Source organism: Artemia sp. Qi Xiang Cuo, chromosome 18, assembly GCF_049724085.1.
Source record: "Artemia sp. Qi Xiang Cuo chromosome 18, ASM4972408v1, whole genome shotgun sequence".
Classification (NCBI taxonomy): domain Eukaryota; kingdom Metazoa; phylum Arthropoda; class Branchiopoda; order Anostraca; family Artemiidae; genus Artemia; species Artemia sp. Qi Xiang Cuo.
In genome coordinates this window covers 17,413,156-17,436,361 of record NC_142811.1, presented here as the reverse complement: position 1 = coordinate 17,436,361, position 23,206 = coordinate 17,413,156, and the positions used below count along the sequence as shown (strand labels likewise).

Sequence of the window (23,206 nt, the reverse complement as noted above, 5' to 3'; positions counted from 1 at the left end):
TTTGTTCTGTCGAGATGAATTGGAGCATTACAAAGTAAACTCGGCAAATTCAGTATTATTTTTATAATAATGGTAAATAACCATTTCCTCTCCTACGACTTCAGATGTTATGCTCGGTCCTGATCATACTTGACCCACACATATTTGTGAATCAATTTACCAAACAATTACCATATTTGGTAGTTCTGGTAAAAATTGCCAAAAAATTTCCAAATTTGCAATTTTTTTTGAAAAATTACCCAAAAAATTGAAAATTTTTTATGTTGGCTAAAATTACCAAAAACTACTCATTCATATGGGAGTTAAATGGGAGAACAGCAAAAATAAGTGAATTTGACGGAACTTTGCCAACTTGGCGGTAAGCCAACTGGGTTGCTCAACACCCGCCCTTAGGCTGAACATTTATTATAGGGCTTTAAAATCTTGGTGTTTTTACAAAACGATTTTGATCTTAAAACTATAAAGGCGGAACTTTGAAAAATTTGATACTGGAAAAAATGACCATAACCATATCTGAAAAAAAAAATGGTACTCATAGCCAAAGTTAGAGTTGTTTCAGGTATAGCAGAAAGAACTTACAGTAAAGGATCGAAATGCCTGTGCCAAGATTTTCAGAGAATTAATTTAAAGGAAGAAGGTTTAAATGAAGAACAGGTTCACGTTTTCTGAGCGAAAATGGGAACGATTTAGAGCACAGAAGAGAGAATAAATCAAATAAAAAGACGAAAACAAACAACGTGGATATGAAAATGGAACAAAATCCCAAATTGGAAGGAATAAAAAGATAACGCGGAACAAAATAGCAGATAAAAAAGAATAAAACAATCCATCCAGTCAGCCGCTCACCCAAAATCTAACGACTAACAATGTTCTCAATTAGAATCTAGACAAATCTAATTAGAATCAAAAATTGAGATATACTGGGGATGTTCAAGGAAAATCTGGGATGGAGATGTATAACAAGAAAACTTGACTTAAAACATCCTATAAATATTTTTTTTCTATTTACAGATATACTTACTCCTACCTAAAGGTCTTTTTAGTAAAAAGAAAAAAAAAGTGCATAAAAGTGTGTTCTCGATAACTTGAATAAGTTTTGTGCTGTATTGTGCTTTATGTGTTGTGTGCGCTGTATGTGATAACTTTGAAGAAGTGCCATAAAAAGTGTCTTCAAATTACTGCCTCCAGTTTTTTCTCTTCAGAACAGTAACTTCTAGTTTACTTCAAACTTGGTATTTTGTACGTGTATACTATTGTATACTACTGTACGTGTATAATAGTCAGCAATGGATCTACAGCCTCATAAAGATCTAGGAAATGTGTTTTCAAGTTAATTCCTCTATTTCTTCCTAGTGCGGAACGTTACCTTTTTCTGAGCTTAGAATACTTCTCTTCTATGTGTAGTTCAGATATACATATTGTTGGTAACTGCCCCCTCCCTAGATTTGGGAACTTCACCTTTTTTGTGTCTCAATTTAAAAAAAAAACCGAAATCAAACTAAAATGCCCTCCTCCCTAGTTACAGAAACTATTTTTTATACCTTCACCTCCGCCTCCAGATTCGACCCTACCCCCTTTTTGGCCTTTTTTGTACCTTAATTTTTTTTAAATGAAAAAATACACCCCCCTTAGATTTGAAAATGCCTTTGATTTTTCTAATTTTAAAAAATAGAAAAAAAAACTTAAGTGCAACCCGACCTCCCCCTCCTAGATTTTAAAATAGCTCCTTTTTATCTTAATTGATAATAAAACTAAACTTCAGCCCCCCCCCCTTCCCCCAGATGTGATAGTTAATTTGTCTTTTAACTATTTATCAGCAAAAATAGAAGTTCAAAGAGTTTTGTTCAACTCAATTGTTTTCGTCCATTCAGACAGCACTAAGAGGTGATCTATTATTTATCTGTAAATATGCTGTGTTTACAGACATTTGAAAATGTTTTATTGAAAATGTAAACACAGACATCTGTGTTTACAAATTTGAAAATTTACATGATTTTCCTACAGTTTCCTTGTGTTTCACTTTTTTTCGAATATACCTTATATTCTTTTTATATTATTTTCTCAAATTCACTTGAAATAATTTCTTCGGCAACAAAAATAGTTGAAATGAAATGAAAATGCTAAAAACAGATAAACTATTTTTCGTTTTCAGTTTCAACTATTTTTCATTTCATTTATTTCATTTCACTTTCAGTTATTTTCATTTGAATTTTCTATTTTCATTTCATTTCAATTTCAACTATTTCCAACTTATTTGATTTCAGCTATAAATGGCAAGGCAGCATTGCCTAAGAAGTTATTTACCTCTTTAGGATGTGTCAGACAAGCCCGTTAATATACTTTTTTTCAGGTATCGATTTTTTTTTATTTCAGGTGTCGAATTTTATTTATTTCAGGTGTCAAAATTTTTTTTATTTCAGGTGTCGAAGAGCGTCTTCCATGGCGATTAATGGTCTGTGATATACCCGAGGGGCAACTTAATTTTGTGCCTGGGATGAATAGTGAAGAAAAGATAATTCAATCTGAGCATGAAGCCAACACATTAGCATCCTTTTATTTTAATAAGAATATGTGAGTTCGTTTTTATTTGTGTTTTGTTTTCTGCTAGTTCTTCATAATTTCGTAGATAACACTGCCTTTTTATTTACAAGTTAAACAAATAAAACTATAGAAAGACGGGTTTAATATTTTTAAATAAAACAGTGGACAAAACAGGAAAAAACAAACAACAATTTTAATAATAGAAAAAAGGTTCGAACATTTCGACTTCGCACCCGGAAGCCTTTTTGGACGAAAAAGAAACAAATAAACTAAATTAAATAGAACCAGGGCTTTATCCAGGATTTTTGTTCGGGGAGGGTTGTTTTACAAAAAAAAATGCTTTAAAAAACACATCAAAAATTTCTTTAACTGCATTTTGTTATGTTTTTATGAGTCGGGCCCTTTATATTTTTAATATTATTTTTTTAGGATACGTTTTTCCCCTATGGAGCCTAGTCCAGAATTCTTGTGTTACCCACACAGCCCCTTCTATGCCTTTACATTTTTGATATTGTTGTGATTTTTTAGGATACCTTTCTCCCCCCATGGAGCCTAGTCCAGAATTCATGTGTTGCCCACACACCCCTTCTATGCCTTTAAATTTTTTGTATTGTTGAGATTTTTTACGATACCTTTCTCCCCTATAGAGTCTATTTCAGAATTATTGTGTTGCCCACACACCCCCTTCTATGCCTTTACATTTTTGATGTTGTTGAGATTTTTTAGGATGCCTTTCTCTCCCCCCCCCCCTCCCCCATGGAGCCTAGTCCATAATTCTTGCGTTGTCCACACAACCCCTTATATGCCTTTGATTTGATATTGTTGTGATTTTTTAGGATACCTTTCTCCCCTATAGAGCTTAGTCCAGAACTCTTGTGTGGCCCACACACCCCCTCCTATGCCTTCATATTTTTAATATAATTATGATTTTTAGGATACCTTTCTCTCCAATGGAGCCTAGTCCAGAAATTCGGACAGAAAGACCTGTGACATCTGAAATTCCTTTAGAAGAAATAGACCCATCACCTGATAATTTGTATGACTACTCGCATAGTGGATGGCCAGCTCCAAAAATAGATTTAATAGTACCGGAAATGTTTTTGCCACATCACGAGTTGCCAGGTAAGACAATATGCTGCTTCTATTGCAAATTTTGTGCAGCTATTTAAGAGCCTGATTTTCGTTATTCTCAGGATCCGGCTTACTAGGGCTATAAAAAGAGAAAGGTTGAGATGACTAGGACACGTTCTGCAGATAAGGGATGACAGATTTCCAAGAGTTGTCCTTATCTGCCATCTAGGGCCAAGCGAAAAGCAGGTCGTCCCTGAATGGTGTGAAAGGATTCCGTAAGGAATCCTTTACCTTTATATATGTTTACTTTACCTTTACCGTTTACCTTTATATATATTTACTTTACCTTTATATATGGGTATCCTCAAGGACCTTACATCCCCCTTTCTGAAACGTGTGACTGCACATAAATATTTGATTTTGTTTAAGGTATTTCTATATATTTGTATATTTTTTATTATTTAAAATGGTTTTTGCATATATCGTTTTTACATTGTAAATCTAACTTCATATATGGATATCCTCAAGGACCTTACATTCCCACGTACAGATTTTGTGGTAAACCTGTACGTTTCTTATTATTTTAGATATCTTTTGATATTTACGTATGCTTCGTAAAGTTTTTAATTACTCGTTCTTGTATACACAAACATACAAGGAACGTACAATCACGTACAAAGATTTGCTGAGGAATTTAAAATTTCCTATTCCCTTCTTTCTCTTGTTTTTTTTTTTTACGTATTTACTCTCTTGTCTATAGCTTGTTTATTTATTATATTTATTGTTTGTTTATATATGTTTAAAATACATTTTTATTGCTAGTTTACTCTCTAACCTTTATTTCTATCCTAGAGAAAATTTGTTCCAAAAGAACTCCAAATTGGAATAGTTCCAATTACTATTCCAAAGGAAACTTGTTAAAAGCACGGAAAAATGAATACGAAAAAATAATTTAACCCTGAAATTCTTGAATATGTTTTAATTGTACAGAAAAATTGGTGAAGGAATGTTATATTGTAAGATAAGCATATTGACTATAATAATTGTTTCAAGAGTTTGTACATCTTCTATTTTATTTTGAATTCCAGGACCAATGCCTCAAGAACATCAAATGCCACTAAATCCCGCATTCTTTCCACAAATGGGTGGAATGCCACCAATGGCTGGCCCATCCCATCCAAGACTCCAAGGACCCCCGGGACATTTTGGAGGACCCCGTCCTCCGTTTCCAGTACAAAACTATCCTAACGGTGATACATGGATGGTAAGGGTTTTAGATTTCATTTTGTATTGTCTATATCAAAGAGTAAGAGTGGAAACTGGCGCTACTGTAAAAAAAAAAAAACATCGACGCCATCTATTGTTTGGCGTCTCTTGGTTTTTTTTCAAGCTTTGCCAACGTTTTTCTTTTATATATATATATATATTACAAATAAAATATAAGAGAAATACTGACATAAAAAAAATTCAAAATATACATATAGAAAAATATAGTAATTACATCATCGGCCCCCCATAAAGCTCCATGGCTGAGTAAAACAGCAGAAACGAAATAAGTATAACTACCTATACCAAAGAAAAGGGGAAACTTATAAAAGTTGAACTCGGGGATAACTATTAGGGGGCCATGGGGGGGGCAATTGCCCCCACCCCAAGACTTCGATAAATACCTTCTTAATTCCATTTCATAGCTATTTTCTGCTTTATCAAGGCTAACTGGTCATTTTTGCCCACCCCCCTACATTTTTGTGAATCGGCGCCACTGGTTGAACTCCATCGATTTAAAATTTAAATTAAGGTTTCTCTCTCTCTATCTCTTTCTTTTGTTTTCCCTATCCTCCGAATTTTTCTTCCTTCGGCTTAAAATTCAAAAATATTAGAAGAAATGCCGACACTAATTTAAACTATCCCAAATTGTCGAGTATTTTGAAAATTTGAAACTTTTCGTGAATTTAAAAAAAAATTCATTCTTTCAAGTTATTCAGTCAGTTAATAATTCATTATTCGGATGATTCATCATGTAAATTTCAGTATTTTGGCTTATTCGTATTGAAAATGTTGTATTAGGAGCAATCCTAATTAAATAAAATTAAATCAGGAGTAATCATGTGCAAGAGAAAATTGCTGTTTGATTCTATTACTCAGGCTGCAGGAACCAACAAAGAAGGCGGTTCCTTTAACCTGATTGGTTGCTTTGTATTCTAGCCCCTCCTCTTACAAGCATGCCTTGAATATTATTGGCTTAGACTGTTTGAATATATTAGTTTCATTTGCTACTTGATGTGCTACTAGTATTTTTTGTTTTAACAAAATTGAAGGATTACAAAAACAGGAAGATTCTGTTCTTGTGCAATTACAGTATGATTAGGGTCAGGGACGTATCCCGGCTTTTTTCGGGTGGAGGGGAGTTGCAATTTTTCCGGGGGGGGGGACTACGGAAAGTTCAAAACTGCATCAAAATAGGTTTATATTCATTTTTGTTACGTTTTACGACTCGAACAAAATTTCGGGTGGGGGGGTATACCCCTGACCCCTCTGCTGAATACAGCCTTGTTTTTTTTTTTTTTTTTTTTTTTTTTTTTTACCCACCTCCTCTCCTCTCGGTGACATAATAATCTGTTTCACATAATTTCAAAACTTTAATGTCACCTACACTAATTTAAAAACGTCATTTAATTTTAATGGATACGGCCACTTTAATGGACACGGCCTTGTTAGGGTCTTAGAAGTTAAAACATTATTTAATTATGTTTTCCTTTTTTTATTATATTTTGTATATTTTATTTTTACTATATTTTATTTGATTCGTGCTTTGTTTCAGACAGGAGATGGTTCAATGTTTGTTGAACCTCAAATGGGTCCAGACATGAGAATGCCTCATGGAATGCCAATTCATCCTCCTGGTAAGTTTTTTTCTTTTTCTTTTTTAATGTTTTTATTTGTTTTTATTCATTTCAATTTATTTTATTTTATTTTTATTTTTTTATTCATTCCATTTTATTCATTCTAGTCTTTGAATATATCTAAGTTTACGACTTTAATCTCATAATTTCTGTCGCAATTAAATGATTAATTTAATAATAATAATTTAAATTTAATTTGAATATTAATTTAAAAACAATGTATAATTTAATTAAATAATTAAATTAAAATGCATAATTTATGTCGCATTAAAAATAAGAATAACAATTACTTGCGTTAATAGGAAACAGTGGCGGATCCAGGGGGGCACCCCCCCCCCTAACGTAGTCTATAAAGTTGTGTAATTTACTTAATTAACGCAAGATTGCATTAATTAAACTTGCTCCTAACGCAAGTTTATCGGATCAATCTATTTTGCTCCCCCCCCTCAAAAAAATCCTGGATCCGCCCCTGATAGGAATTGCTGCTTTAAGAAATAAATACGGTAAAATTGGTTATCAAATAATAAAATATCTTATATATTAAGTATCTTATCCAAGGAGGTCTCCAAAACTCAAATAAAAATAAAAGAATTCATCAAAAATTTAATTTATGGAAATACTCTTTTTATGAGAAAAGCTTATATTTTGTGATCATCCTAATATTTTAACTTCTGTGATTTATTTATAAATCACGGTTTTGTAATATATTTTTGTGACACATTTTTGTGATATGTAAATTTCTTATGTGATATTTCTTGTAATTTATAACTCGGTTCTGGAAAATTTAACTTAATCAGTAATTTAAGTTGAATCTATTTTTATTTATTTTGTTTAATTTAAAATAATTTTATGGTTTCTGTGAATAAATAAGTTATTTAAGAAAAAACTCTTCGCCAAAAGTTGCTTAGTATAATGCTTTGGCCGGAACAAAAGGGTGTATCTCATATTTCATGATTTCTCAACAAAAAAAATTTTTTTTAAATGACCTTGGGAATGTAATTTCCCAAGAAACGGCTACTTTGTTTTTTTTATTAGTAACAAAGCTTATATAAAAAAAAAAAAAAAAACTAAAAAAAATGTCCTCCTCCCCTCTAGATTTCGAAAAATAAATTTTTCGTATCTTCGGTAAAAAAAAATGAAGTTAAAGAAAAATCCTTGTCTTACTCTACAGTTTAGTGAATACCTCCTTTTGAAGAAACTACTGAAATTACCTCGAATAGTGACCATGAAGTATCTCCCACTCCCCCTTAACTACTCCCACTCCCCCTTAACTTGTCCATAGCTAGTATATAGTTTTATTCTTTATATAGCACTGCTATTTTTTTCCCAATTACAGTAGGGGCTGCTTCCCTCATTGCAAATATCTTACTCTGAGATTTATGGGTCAATTACGTTCGGACTTTGAACTTTAGATGATTATAGCAGGGTTGCCACCCGCGGAAAATCACTAGATTCTGGTGATTTTTTGGTTGATTTAATGATTGTCCTCAATAATCTAGTAATTTATGCGCTGATTTAGGGACTTTTTTGCTTATGCAATATAAAAAATTACTGAAATAGTGATAAATCATTAGGGATGGCAACCCTGGATTATAGTTTAACTACAGTCAATTTCAAGTATGTTATCTTACGTAGTGAAGCTACTCTGACCGTTTTACTCTTGAACTCTAGTCGATAGATCACAACTCCTGTTACTGTTACTGTTACGATCACAACTCCTGTTACTGAATAGGGTCAGAGCCTAGGCTGTAGCCTAGTCAGTAGGTCAGTCGCTAAAAGGTGCTGGTTATTTCGCATATGGATTTTTTACCAAGATGGTCGTAGGGTGTTCGAAAAGGACTCTATTTGGCAAAAAGGATTTTCTTTTCGACAATTTCCTTTCGGAAAGGATTTCCGTTGGCAATTATCAGAATTGGTCTTAAAATTGTAATACAACAATGGCGGATCGATTCTCTTGAAGACGATTTTTGGTTTTACTCTGAAGGCTCAGTATTCGAATATTCCAAACTATTCAAGGAGTCCTAAAGCCATAAACCAGATTGTCCTTTTAAGCGAATTTGCATATATTCAGGGGGAGCCACCCTCCCTCTATGTACTTGCAGGGTGTACACATTGTTGGGAGTATAACAGGTTCAAGGACATAACTCTCTTTATTCGATTTCTAACTTCTTTTTTTCAGGAAATTAAGTATATTTCGTTCTCCTGTAATGATTCTGAAAGTACTTTTTTTGCAGAGATTCTATGTAGAGGATTCGATTTTAGTTTTGGGTAAGGGTCAGTTAAGGGCGTATCCAGCATTTTTATTCGGAGGGGGGGGGTCAAATCCAGTGACCCCCTCTCCCCTACTGGATATGACTTAAGGGTCAACGTAACGATTATTCTCGATAATTGGACAAACGAACAGAAAATAAACCATTAAAATACGGGAAACTACCCACTAATAATTAACTTGGGTACTGGTGCATTATACGAGCACCGCGAAGAAGTCAAGTTTGGTTAATGCAAATGAAATAAAATAAGATGTGATGAATATATCATAGTTTAGAAACAAATTTGGGCTATATATTTGCCCATTACGGGGGGTGGGGGATAAAGCATAGCATATATTAAATATGTAACCTAACCTAGGTACCTTTTTCACCCCTAGACCCCAAAAAAACAATCGTTTAAATATTGTAACATTGAGAAACAACGCTTTGCAATCATTTATCTATAGCGGTCTCTTGCAAATAGCCCGTTTGACGGGTTTTGTGACTGGTTTCCTTGATACAGTTTATAGCGGTGGGCCCGCATAATACACCAGTACCTTAACTTGGAGCTTAAGAAATGACAAGGAAAAGTGAACTTGCTTTTCATATTTGAAATTCGAGACTCTCTTACTTCCCATGTTATTTCTATCCTCCCCCTCCCTATATGTTATATATTTTGCTGTGATTTCCTCCTTGTTATATATGCTATAAAACAGTAGAATTGAAAAGCAAAACTTCAAGATCATAGATGGGCATCCGTCTGACCTTTTAAGAGGGGATAGAGGATTGTTATGAGGGGGATAGGGGCAAAATAATATAAATTTGTACCAATGTTTTACATTCCCCTTCCCCTCCCCTTCCTGTGAAGGTATTGACAAGATGCTGATTTTAAAAACTTTACTAATATGTTAATATTAAGGGCCTTATCAGCAGTTTCTTAAAGGATCTTCCAAGGGGTTATTTTGGATAAACGTCAATAACCAAAAAATTTTAAAAATTTCCAAAAACCAAACGACAAAAATCAGATGTGAATTTATTTAAAATCCGTTCAATTTTAAATAAGCATTTTTTGTCCACTGAGATTTTAAATTATCTTAAAATTCTTGAAATTTTTTATTTCTATTTAAGATGCTGCCCATGCATACAGACCTCTGAGACCTTGGAGGAGAGACCCTGGAAACTGGAATCGTGAGCCTCCAAGTAAGTTATTTTTTATTCTTAGTTCTGTTACTATTGTTAGGCCTCTTAGTACTGTTATTCTTGTTCCTGGAATTATCTGCATCTTTTTTTTATTTTTGGTATTGTTAGTTTTTTATTTATTCTTGTTTAGTCCTCAGTTTTATAGTTTATGAGTAAGTGTTCGATTCAGCTGATAGAAGAGCTTTAGCGAAGGTCTTACTCTTGTATGGTATAGCAGATAAATACATTAAAAAGTGATTAGTGCTATATACGACAATAATACTACTGCGGTTAAGGTAGGAAATGAGGTAAGTAGCTGGTTTTGTTTTAAATCAGGAGTTAGCAGGGCTTTGTTCTATCCAGGGCCGTATCTAGGATACGGTCTTTTTACCAAAAAAAAATGAATTCAGAAAAACGCATCAAAAATTTGGTTACGTGCATTTTTGTTATGTTTTTACGAGCCAAACAAACATTTAAGGGAGAGCGGGTCAAACCCCCAAACCCCCCCACCCCCTGGCTATGGCCTTGGTTCTATCTTCCTTTATATGCATCATTTGGATGGACTTGGTCTTAAGGAGCACAGGAAATGCAATGGGAGAACACTGAATCAAATGGGGAAAAAAACTTTCCTGGACTTAAACTTATGCTTGTGATCTAAGCATTTTAGATGAAAGCGTGAGCAAAATGAATGAACTTTTAGAGGTTTTGCGAGTTCAGGGTGGTAGAATAAGTTTGAAAATTAATGTCAAGAACACTAAGTTGTTAAAGCTAAGAATAAGTCAATATGAAAAAGTGACGTTGGGTAACGAAAAGATTGATCAGGGGACAGCTTCACTTATCTTTGTAGTATTATTAGTAAAGACGGTGGGAACAGTGAATATGTTAAAAGTAGAACAGCCAAGGCTCAGGGTGCTTTTTCACAGTTGAAAAGGATTGAAAGAAAATCAAGATAATTCTGCCAACCAAAATGTGAATATTGGAAGCTACGGTGATGGCAGTGGTCACATATGATTCTAAAGCATTGGCGCTCCGAAAAGCGGATGAAGATTTGCTAGATGTTTTCCAGAGAAATAGCCGACGGATTGTTCTGGGTACCCGACTGACTGACCGTATTTCAAACATTAGGTTGTACGAAAAGTATGATTCAATCCTGCTTTCTGGGGCTATGATGAGAGATAGGTTGAGATGGATAGGGCACGTTCTGTGGATGAAGGATGGCAGATTGCCAAAGATATAGGCAGATTTCCAGAGAAATAGCCGACGGATTGTTCTGGGTACCCGACTGACTGACCGTATTTCAAACATTAGGTTGTACGAAAAGTATGATTCAATCCTGCTTTTTGGGGCTATGATGAGAGATAGGTTGAGATGGCTAGGGCACGTCTGTGGATGAAGGATGGCAGATTGCCAAAGATTTTTCTTCTCGCCCAACCGTCTAGGCTAAACGGAAATCAGGTCGTCCGCGGTTGGGGTGGGAGGATTTCGTGAAGAAAGATTTAAGGGAAAGGGAATTTTCTGGGAAGGTGTAAACAGGGGGGGCATTGAATAGATTAGGATGGATGAAGACTCTGCGTAGCTGTGTTGGCCTCAGGCCGCTTGATAATGTGGTGAGTTGTTAATCTTGTTACTGGTCTTGTTAGTATTGTTACTCTGTTTAGTTATTATTGTTAGTGTATATTGTTAGTCTTGTTAGTAATTATCGTTAATTTTTTACCATGTAAAAAAAACATATTCACTGATAACATATGAGCACTGATTCCTTCCCTGTAAGACCATCAGATCGAATAACTTCTTGTGGTCTCACAACCACTTATTATGGTCCAATTTATTCCAAAAATCAGATGACTGACAAGACCCGGGGGAAATCTGAAGCCATCTCCTCCAAGCCGTCCGCTCCAAGAAGTAACGCCTTCCCCCAATTAAATCAGAAAGAGCTAGATTCTCAATCAGATACCAGATTCCTCATATTGTAAATAAACTTAATTTAGTAGAAATGTGCCCAAGTTAAAAGAGCCGATTTTCTTTGAAAAAACATATTTCAAAAATAGTTCTTTGTCTGGATGTTGGGATTGATGAATAACAGATATTTGTATGAATTTTGTTGTGGTGTTCTCCGCGCTGGGCTGGGAGGACTCGTCTGATATCTCCTGCCTTGTATGTTTGTTTTTTTTATTGACATCCTTTATTTGTTATTTATGCATTTGCTTATCTCTGTTTATGGCCGACACATCGAGCCCTGCTCCCCGTTGACCAGTTTAGACAGTTTGAACTTAGTTCCAATGCTTTAAGAATGGCCCCTGAATCACAAAGGCCGTTTAATTAGAATAAATGGCTTTTTTGAAAGTACTTAAAAAACTTTATCGTAAAGAGTGAGGTATTGACTTGGGGGCGAACCGCCTAATATACGTAATAATTTCTGTTCGTTTTAAGTTTTAATGTTGCTCCTTACTTTCAGTTGAAAAAACTTGTTTTTTTATTTAATTTCTGATTGGTTTTTTAAATAATGCTGGGAAATTCGGCGCCTCCTTCACGGAAAATTCCCTGCCCCCATGGAAAGATTCTCCAACGTAACCCCCGACCCCCCCCCCCCCGCACCAGAAAAAATCCCCCCTGAAAACGTCTGTATACTTTGCAATAACCTATACTATATGTAAACAATGGGCAAAGTTCACAACTTGTAGCCCTATCCCCGGGGATTGTGGGGGATTAAGTCATTCTCAAAGAAATAGTTATTAGATTTTTCGACTATGCTGAACCAAATGGCTATCTCCAAATTTTGATCGAATGACTTTGGGAACAAATGAGCGTCGAAGGAGGCCTAGTTGCCCTTCCACTTTTGTTCAAATAAAAAGGGCACTAGAACTTTTAATTCCCGTTTGAATGAGCCCTCTTGCGATATTCTAGGACTAGTGGGTCGATACGATCAGGCCTGCAAAAAAAAACAATAAACATGCATCCTTGATCTTTCTTCTGGCAAAAAATGCTAAATTCCACATTTTCGCAGATAGGAGCTTGAAACTTGTACAGTAGAGTTCTCTGATACGCTGAATCTGATGGTTTGATTTTCATTAAGATTCTATCACTTTTAGGGGGTGTATCCCCCTTTTTTCGAAAATAAAACAAATATTCTAAGACTCTTAACTCTTGATGTGTAAGACTAAACTTGATGAAACTTATATATTTGAAATCAGCATAGAAATTCAATTCCTTTCGTTATATCTGTTGATATCAAAATCCGTTTTTTTTAGTTTTGGTTACTATTGAGCCGGGTCGCTCCTTACTTTACAGTTCGTTGCAACGAACTGTTTGATTACGCATCTAAACACTCAATTACTTTATCTTTTAAATTATAAGCTAATTTGTCACTTATCAAGAAATGGTTTCCTTTATCTTCATTTAAGATGTCTTCAATAGAGTATAATACTTTAATGCACTTATGTATGCCTGATTGACAATTTTGGACGCGAAATATGCATGGCAGAAGGGTTTTTATTTAGTTGGCCGGAGTTGAGGATTTTTTTTAGTTGGAATTGTTTATGTCAAGTACTTGCAGAGCTCTTGTTTATTTTCTTTACTTTCGAATTGACATTAACCAAGACTTCTTTTTAGAGATATAATGAGCTGACATTATGTGTTGACATTAATTGAGACTTTTTTTTCAGAGAGAATGCCAAGCCCTGCACCGTGTGTACATTTTCGTGCTCGAGGTGCTTGTAGATTTGGCAACCGTTGTTTCTTTCTCCATTAGCTCTTTATTACTTGTTGATGATTTTTACCCTCCGCTAGATTGGTTATTTTCAGTTTGTCTTTTGGTTAAATAAGTGAAATTCTAATGTTTTATTAAAGAAGAATTTTTTTAATAATTTGTACATGCTATTTGTCTTATAGCCTAGATTTTGTGAACTTCAATGGGGATTCCACCCTCCCCCCTTTTCCAGCAGGGGCATTTCTCCACCTATTGAATTGGGGGGGGGGGCAAGAGGGGTCCATATCCGGATAGTCAAGTTACATGGGCTATATAATAATATTTCTCCACATCATATCTTTCCGTGTTCTAATTGTCGAGGGTAGTCATCAACGAAAGAAAGCTTGTTTAAAGCCAAATTTATGCAGAAGAGGGTAAATAGCCTTCTTCTCCGCGGAACTGTGCCGCGCGTGGCGGAACTGTGCGGCACAAGTGGCTTTCCGAGAAGTAAACGAGGTGGCGGGGACAGGTTCCTAATTTAGCCGAAAATTTATACGTGGACATAATGTTGATGAATGGCGATGAGAAAATATGGTGATTAACCCTGTAATGTCTTCTCAAGGGGCCCCGGAAAGGCTACTGAAGCAGTATTTCAAGCGTTCTGATAATCGTGCATTACCTATGAACAACATCAGAAAACTTTAATTCAGATTAAAGGTATTGCCTTTGCAAAAATTAGAATCTCCTTCAAGCTATATCCCTATTGAGACGTATATTACGTGGATGAATGATGATGAGGAAGTAGGACTATGGAGGTTGGTGAGACTAATATTTTTTAAAGGGCCCGAAAAAAGCTGCTAAAGAGGCATTGTGTAGTATCCTGATAATCGTGCATTACCTATGAAGAGCTTCAGAAAGTTTCAAATTCAGATTAAGGTTATATTCCTTTCAGTAAATCTAGGATTTCCTTCAAGCTAAATTTCTGCGGGGGGGGGGTATATGAGGTTTATGAATGACGATGAGAAAACATGGTGGTTGGTGAACCTCTGATTTTTTAAGGAGCCCCAAAAAAGGCTGCTAAACCAGTGTTGTCAAGTATCCTGATAATCCTACATTATCTTTTAAGAACTTTAATTTTAGATAAAGGCTAGATGTCTCTCAAAAATTTTAGAATTGCCTTCAAGCTATAACCTTGTGTAGAGGTACGTGAGGCTGATGAATGACGATGAGAAAGTATGGAGGTTGACCGACCTCTGATTTTATTTAAGGGACCCCATATAAAGAGCCTCAGAAAACTTTAAATTCAAATTAGATTTACATGTTTCTCCACAAATTTAGAATCACTTTCTAGCTATATCCCTGTGGAAAGCTAGAAAAAACTTCAAAAAACGCATCAAAATTTGCTTTTATAAATTTGTTTTTAATTTTTACGAGTGGAACGAATTTTTTTTACCATATGCATTTGAAAAAATTAGGAAGCTTTGGAAATCAATTTGTAATGAAAAAGAACTTCATATGTAATTACGAAGGTTTTGGTAGTAGCGGGTACTAGAAAAAAAGGCGTAAAAAATCAGCGAAACCGGAAATTTTAACCTAGTGTGTTAAAAAAGATGTTTGAAAAAAAAAATTAAGCCGACTTAGCGGCTCGACAATTACGACATTGATTATCAATATTTTAAACATTAAATCCAGTTATATTCAAGATGAATTGTGTCAACAATTGTGTTATAACACACAATACTTGGTTATGATCACTGGATCTCTAATAGATTTCGTTAATAAAAGTCAGCGATAAAAACAAAAATTTGTTTCTCAGGAAACAAATTTATAGATCTGGTAAGCAAAGAAGTCTTCAGGAGGGCTATCAACGTAGCAAAATAATCAGAATTCAAGGCCATCTTTACTTATACCAACTAATTTACTTAATACTAATTTACTAATTGATATACTAAGTCATTTACGAATTAATACTTAACATAGTAATTTACAAATAAAAATACTTTTACTAATTCTTTTTCCTCGAATAACAACCTATTTTGACGCTAAGAATGGATCAATTTTAGCGTTATTTAGTAAATAAGGGAATATTCCTTTTCTGCAAAATGTTTTTTATTCGAGAGTATGAACAAAACCTTAAAAAACTGAAGTCTGTTCTAAAGTTTAAAAAAAGAAAAATAACAAGTAATATACGGATAAAAGCTATGTGGCCGATTTGCCTTCTAAAAGATACAGTATTGTCTAGCAAAGCCGTACCCAGAGGGGGGGGGTAGGGGGTTTGAACCCCCCCCCCCGGTTGTTTGACCCGTAAAAAAATAAAAAAAATGGATATAAAAAAATTTTTGTTTGGGTTTTTTAATTTTTTTTTTTTTACCCCCCCCCCCCCCCCCCGAATTTTTTTTAAAAAAAACTTCCTCCGAAAAAAAATCCTGGGTACGGCCTTGTTGTCTAGGTAAGTTAACATTTGTTTTAAAAATACTGTCGGGATTTCAGAGCTCAAATATTCAAACGGTAGATTTGTATTATTTTTATCGGCATCGTTACTTAAAAATAGATAGTCACTAGAACCAAAAATGAAACCCCCGCACCTGAAACAAAAAAAGCCTATGATACCTAGATTGAAATAAAAAAAAAGTTAAAGAGGTGAAATTAATAAAATAAAACAAGAAAGTTTGAAACGATTATGCACGTTTTTAGTAGATGGGGCAACGTCAAATTAAGGAGCAACGTACTTCTTTACACTAAAGTATTAACGCCAGAAGTCAAACTTTAGCGCAAAGAGCAAGGGATTGAGGAAGGGGCTCCCCCATCCCCTCTTTAAATATAAAATAATTTCTGTTCGTTTTAAGTTTTAACGTTGCTTCGTACTTTCTTTTGAGAAAAAAAAATGTTTTTTTTTTGCAATTTCTGATCATTTTTCGAGTCATTCCGGGTCTAAAAAGCTTGTTTAGACTATATAAATTAATTTTTATTGCACAAACTAAATATGTAACATTTCATGGGGATTATTTTTAAAGTTTAAAAGCCATCCCCAATATCCCCCTAAAATTCTAAAATACTTTTCCCCGATCTAAATAAAAAATTGAATGATTGTTGTTCCAATGCTTGGATTCTAAGGTTCTAGTTTGTCAGGCTTCATGGCGCTCACCCTGCATGGGGCGAATTCTTGGTCGCTTACACTCTTTTTCGCTCCTTATGGAGCAAATTAATAGGGAGGCAGAGCACTCATAACCGTCCCCTCTGGTATCTCAGGACTTACATGATTTTAAATTTTGTACTTTTCATGCCTTTACCCTTTTTATTGTTTATTTTGGAGTTATGTCCCCCTCCACAAAAATATTGAAGCCTCCAAAACAAAATTCATATTTGTGTCACTGTTTATTAGGGATCCCTCACGAAATTGTGTTTACAGGAAAGTAATAATTACTTAGAAAAGAGTCACTAAGAGATGCTAGTTGAATCAGCGTAATTAATATGGTCAAGTTTTGATGTTCATCCTACCCACAGGTCCGTAAAAAACGTAGTAGATTTTGTAAAACAAAAGTGTAATGATGACTTTAATTGTAGCTTGTAATTTTGTAGAGTAATAGCTTTCTTCAAAATGAAGCACGACCTGGAAGAAATATTACATCTGGGCGCAAGTTAAGGTCACTGGTGACATTAATAAATATCTCAAATAATCTTAGTCTGTAGACCTGTCTTCCTATCCTTCCATACATTTTTTAACTGTGAAAAAACACCCTGGCTATTCTACTTATAATATCTTCACTACTACCACAGTCTTTTTTAATAATACTATCAAGGTAAGTGAAGCTGCCCACCTGATCAATCTATTCGTTACCCAACGTCACCTTTTCATCTTTACTTATACACAACGTCACCTTTTTAGCCTTTGTATCTTAGTCTTCTTAACGTTAATTTTCAAACCTATTCTAGCACCCTGAACTCGCAAAACCTCTAAAATTTCATTCATTTTGCTCACACTTTCATCTAGGATACTTAAATCATCAGCATAATTTTAAGTCAAGGAAAGTTTTTCTTCCCCATTTGATTTCGTATTCTCCCTGTGCTCCTTTCGTATTCTCCCTGTGCTCCCTGTGCGCCTTTCCTGTGCTCCTTAAGATAAACTCCATTAAAATGATCATAGGCAGCGCAATCGCGCTGCCTAAGTAAAGAACGATATTGGCATAATGTATTATTTATCATTGTTTTTTTTCTTTAGACCAGGGCACTTCGTATCGAAGCAGTTGTCATAGAAATTTCGACAGGGGCTAATTCGATTGGAAATTGGAGTGGCTTGTGCCCTTTTTAATAGTCGAAAGTGATTGGAAGGCAACTAACACCCCGTCCACGACAACCAATTCCTCAAAGACATTCAATAAAAATTTTGAGATAGCCAATTTGTTCAGCGTAGTTGATTTACGGATAGACATTAGGATTTTAAGGATGGCAGTCCCCCCACAGCCCTCAGGGCAAGGGTTGTAAGTTATGCCCTGGGGGTATATGAGGTTTTTATAGAAAGCATTGTCGTAGAAACCTCAAAACAAACTCATTCGATTGGAACTTCAAAGGGCTAGGGCCCCTTTTAATAGTCGAAAGTGATTGGAGGGCAAACTAACCCCCTCTCACGCTCACCTTTTCCCCAAACACATCCAATCAATCTTTTGAGACAACCATTTTGTTCAACGAAGTTGAATTTTCTGGAACTTTTGTATTTAGGGATGACAACCCCCCCCCCCCCATAGCCCGCGAGGCACGGGGTATAAGCAATACCCTAGGGGCCTATACGGTTTGTATAGAAAGAGCTATCGTAGAAAGTTCAAAAAGGGCTCATTTGATTTGAAATTGAAATGGCTAGGGCTGTTTTAAAGAGTCGAAAGTGATTGAAAGGCAACAAACCCCCCTTCCACGCCCGTCATTTATCCAAACACAATGAATCAAAATTTTTGAGATAGCCATTTTGTTTAAAGTAGTTGAAAGGTCCGGAAATTATATCTTTCATCATGACACTCCCCCCACAGCCCTCAGGGCAAGGGTTGTAAGTTATGTCATGAGGGCATATAAGGTTTTTATTGAAATCTTTGACGTTGAATATTCAAAAAGGGCTCATTCGATTAGAAATTCAAAGGGCTTGTGCCCTTTTTGATAGTCGAAAGTGATTTAAGCGCAATTAAACCCCCTCCTCTCACGCCCATATTTTCCTCAAACACATCCAATCAAAATTTAAGTAGCCATTTTATTCGACGTAGTTAAAAAGTCTGGAAATTATGTTTTTGAGGAGGAGACTCCCCCACAGCCCTCAGAGCAAGGGTTGTAAGTTATGCTCTAGGGGCATATAAGGTTTTTATAGAAAGTGTTGTCGTAGAAACTTCAAAAAAAGCTCATTCGATTGGAAATTGAATGAAAGACTGGAAGGATCAATATCAATAGAAGATACTAAGGTATATAGGAGTGCTGTTATTGATGTTAAAAGCAATGATAAACATCTAGTAGTGTCTAGGGTTAATGTTAAGCTAAAATTTCGGAAGGGTAACTACCTCCCTGGAAGTTACGATGTTGGTAGACTTCAGGACGAGAATTGGAGAGAAACTTTCCGGGAACAGTTGAAAACTAAACTTGAGAGTATAAAATTGACAATGTGGAAGATGGTTGGAATAATTTTAGAAAAACAATTTGTGAAGTTGCTGATGGCGTCTTAGGGAAGACAGTTAAGACTGCAGATATGAATATTAGTGAAAAAGCTTTATGTTTAATAGAGAGGGGAGGGGGTTTGCACATGAAATGTCTGAGTGATAGATCATAAGAAAACAAAAGGAATGTAAAGAAAGTGGAGAAAGCACTAAAATATGAACTAAGGAGGTGTGAAATGGAGGTCATGGATAAAATTGCCGAGGACTTGGAAGATGCAGCTAGAAGGTATAATAGTAATTTATTGTACTGTCATGTTAATAAATTGAGAGGGAGTAGTCAATCCGGACTTCTCCCAGTTAAAAATAGGAACGGGGCCACAATTAGTGATAAGGAAAGGGTTAAAGAGAGATGGGCGGATCATTTTGAGAATGTGCTTAACCGAGATGAAGTTGCAGGAACAAATAAAGTGGAAAAATGAAAAAGTTTGTGATGCCTTGGATGTGAAGGAAGACTTGTTTTGTGAGGAAGAATTAGCGACAGCACTAAAAGGATTAAAAACCAATAAGGCTCAAGGTGCTGATACTGTGGTAAATGAGTTTCTTGAATATGGTGGCTCTGATGTTACAAATAAGTTGCTGAAGATTACGAATATGATTTTCGAAAAAGGGGAAGTACCTAACGATTTCAGGAAAACCTTAATTAAACCACTGTATAAGAACGGGGATAAGAGTGAGTGTGGTAATTATAGAAGCATTAGTCTGGTCTTTATTTGTAGGAAATTACTTAGTAGTATGATACTTTTTAGACTGAGAGATGCTGCAGACAAAGTTTTAAGAGAAGAACAGTGCCGTTTTAGAAAAGCCAGAGGATGTGTCGACCAAATTTTCACTGTTAGGTTACTAATTGAGAAGTGCCTTAGTTGTCAAACACCTTTGGTCCACAGTTTTATAGATTATGAGCAGGCGTTCGACTCTGTTGATAGAAGAGCTTTAGCAAAGGTCTTATCCGTGTATGGTATACCAGACAAATGCATTAAAGTGATTAGTGCTATGTACGAGAATAACACTGCTGCGGTTAAGGTAGGAAATGAGGTTAGCAGCTGGTTTTGTGTTAAATCAAGAGTTAATCAGGGTTGTGTTCTATCCCTCTTTATGTGGATCCTTTTGATGGACTTTGTCTTAAGGAGCACAGGAAAGGCAATGGGAGAACACGGAATCAAATTGAGAAAAAAACTTTCACGGACTTAAATTATGCTGATGATTTAAGTATCCTAGATGACAGTTTGAGCAAAATGAATAATTTTAATGGAATGGTTGGTTAAATGAATGGAATGGTTAGAGGTTTTGCGAGTTCAGGGTGCTAGAATAGGTTTGAAAATTAATGTTAAGAAGACTAAGTTACTAAGGCTCGGAATAAGTGAAGATGAAAAGCCGACGTTGGGTAACGAATTGATTGATCAGGTGGGCAGCTTCACTTAGGTTGGTAGTATCATTAGTAAAGACGGTGGGAGCAGTGAAGATGTTAAAAGTAGAATAGCCAAGGCTCAGGGTGTTTTTTCACAGTTAAAAAAAGTATGGAAGAACCGGAAGATAGGTCTGCAGACCAAGATTAGAACATTGGTACAGTGATGACAGTGGTCAAATATGGCTCTAAAGTATGGGTGCTCCGAAAAGCAAATAAAGATTTACTAGATGTTTTCCAGAGAAATTGCCAACAGATTGTTCTGGGTACCCGGCTGACTGACCGTACTTCAAACAGTAGTCTGTACCAAAAATGTGGTTCAATCCCAATTTTTATAATGAAATAAAGGTTGAGATGGCTAGGAAACGTTCTGCGAATGAAGGATGACACATTTCCGAAGATCTTCCTTTTCGGCCAACCGTCTAGAGCTAAACGAAAAGCAGGTCGTCCTTGTCTGGGGTGAAAGGATGTCATAAAGAAAGATTTAAAGGAAATAGGAACTTCCTGGGAGGGTGTAAAGAGGGAGGCTTTGGATAGGTTGGGATGGAGGGGGAGCGTGCGTAGCTATGTTGGTATCAGGCGGCTTGGTGCTGTGGTGAGTTGTTAGTAGCAGTAGTAGAAGTAGTAGTATTATATATATATATATATATATATATATATATATATATATATATATATATATATATATATATATATATATATATATATATATATATATATATATATATATATATATATATATATATATATATATATATATATATATATATATATATATATATATATATATATATATATATATATATATATATATATATATATATATATATATATATATATATATATATATATATATATATATATATATATATATATATATATATGTCGCACATATTTTCATATCTTTTTTCGTATTTTTGTTCCTCAAAACCTGTGGTATAATTATAATTTTTTCTGAAAATTGGCATGCTACCATTTTCCGCTTTGATGAAACGATCTAGACAGCTCAGGAACTTGTGAAATTTGTTTAGGGAATTAATTTTGGGAAGTTTTTTTTTTATATGAACGACGTCGCAAACACTTTGAGTAACTATTATAACTCAATTATAACTATGAAATAATAGCTATGATGTGATAGCTATATATTATTACTATGTTATAATAATATAAAAATATATTATAATATATTATTGCTATGTTATAATAAACGTTTCCGAAGATGAGTGCCTATGCTATATAGCGGTGTATTGGCTGATACACCGTGTAGATCGGAAAAGTGGAAAATGGTGTAGAATGGTGTAGGTCGGAAAAGGATTGCCCTTTGTGTGTCATAGTAGTAATAGTTTCAGTTGATTCTTGGGATTTAGCACAGTTTAAAGATATACCAGTGGCGACTTCTTTTTCAAAATATGACACACATTTCACACCGTGCGTATAGAGTTCATTGCGTTCAATATAGAGTTTCTGGTGCAAGTCAGTACACTTGGAAATTTTGTGATACAATACGAAATTTCTTGTACATTTTGGTTTTAGTTGCTCCTTTCTGACTTGGTACATACATACTTAAATACTTAATACATACTTAATACTTAAATACATTTAAGTTTTAAGTATTGAACAATTTCTTTCAGCGTCGGCAAATTTTTAGCCTGTCGTTCAGATGGTACAAATCAATCTCTCGGGTTACACTTTTAGTCGAAAAACAGGCACAGTTTGTTTCAAAGTATTGGCAACGCTGCGTACGGCATCAGCCACTTTCGCACCTGGATCTTTATTTCTGTATGAATTTTTCCATAGCGTAAACCTTCTTCAGATATTTATTAATGCCACCAGTGACCTTAACTTGCGCCCAGATGTAATATTTCTTCCAAGTCTTGCCTTCATTTTGAAGAAAGCTATTACTCTACAAAATTACAAGCTAGAATTAAAGTCATCATAACATTTTTGTTTTACGAAATCTACTGCGGTTTTTACGGACCTGTGGGTAGGATGAGCATCAAAACTTTGACCATATTAATTACGCTGATTCAACTAGCATCTCTTAGTGACAATTTTCAAATTAATTATTAATTTCCTGGAGACACCATTTCGTGAGGGATCCTTAATAAACAATGACACAAATATGAGTTTTTTTGGAGGCTCTAATATTTTTGTGGAGGGGGATATAACTTCAAAATAAACAATAAAAAGGGTAAAGGCATGAAAAGTATAAAAATTAAAAATCATGTAAGTCCTGAGATACCAGGGGGGACGGTTATGAGTGCTCTGCCTCCCTATTAATTTGCTCCATAAGGAGCGAAAAAGAGCGTAAGCGACCAAGAATTCGCCCCATGCAGGGTGAGCGCCATGAAGCCTGACGAACAATAGAACAACGAATCAAGCGATGAAACAACGATCATTCAAATATTTATTTAGATCAGGGAAAAGCATTTTAGAATACATTTTAGGGGGACATTGGGGATGGCTTTTAAACTTTAAAAATAATCCCC

General features: G+C 35.0%; 1 protein-coding gene across 1 annotated transcript in view; it reads left to right on the top strand.

Annotated features, from left to right (window-relative positions):
* LOC148941264 (uncharacterized) overlaps nucleotides 1-13,793 on the top strand; it is a 133,517-nt gene extending 119,724 nt beyond the window's left edge. The window contains exons 10-15 of the mRNA XM_089104252.1: nucleotides 2,421-2,571; nucleotides 3,476-3,663; nucleotides 4,701-4,876; nucleotides 6,434-6,515; nucleotides 9,893-9,964; nucleotides 13,606-13,793. Coding sequence (XP_088960378.1) covers nucleotides 2,421-2,571; nucleotides 3,476-3,663; nucleotides 4,701-4,876; nucleotides 6,434-6,515; nucleotides 9,893-9,964; nucleotides 13,606-13,691 — 755 coding nt within the window. The 3' untranslated portion in view covers nucleotides 13,692-13,793. The remainder of the gene's footprint in view (nucleotides 1-2,420; nucleotides 2,572-3,475; nucleotides 3,664-4,700; nucleotides 4,877-6,433; nucleotides 6,516-9,892; nucleotides 9,965-13,605) is intronic.
* The last annotated feature ends 9,413 nt before the right edge of the window (nucleotides 13,794-23,206 follow it).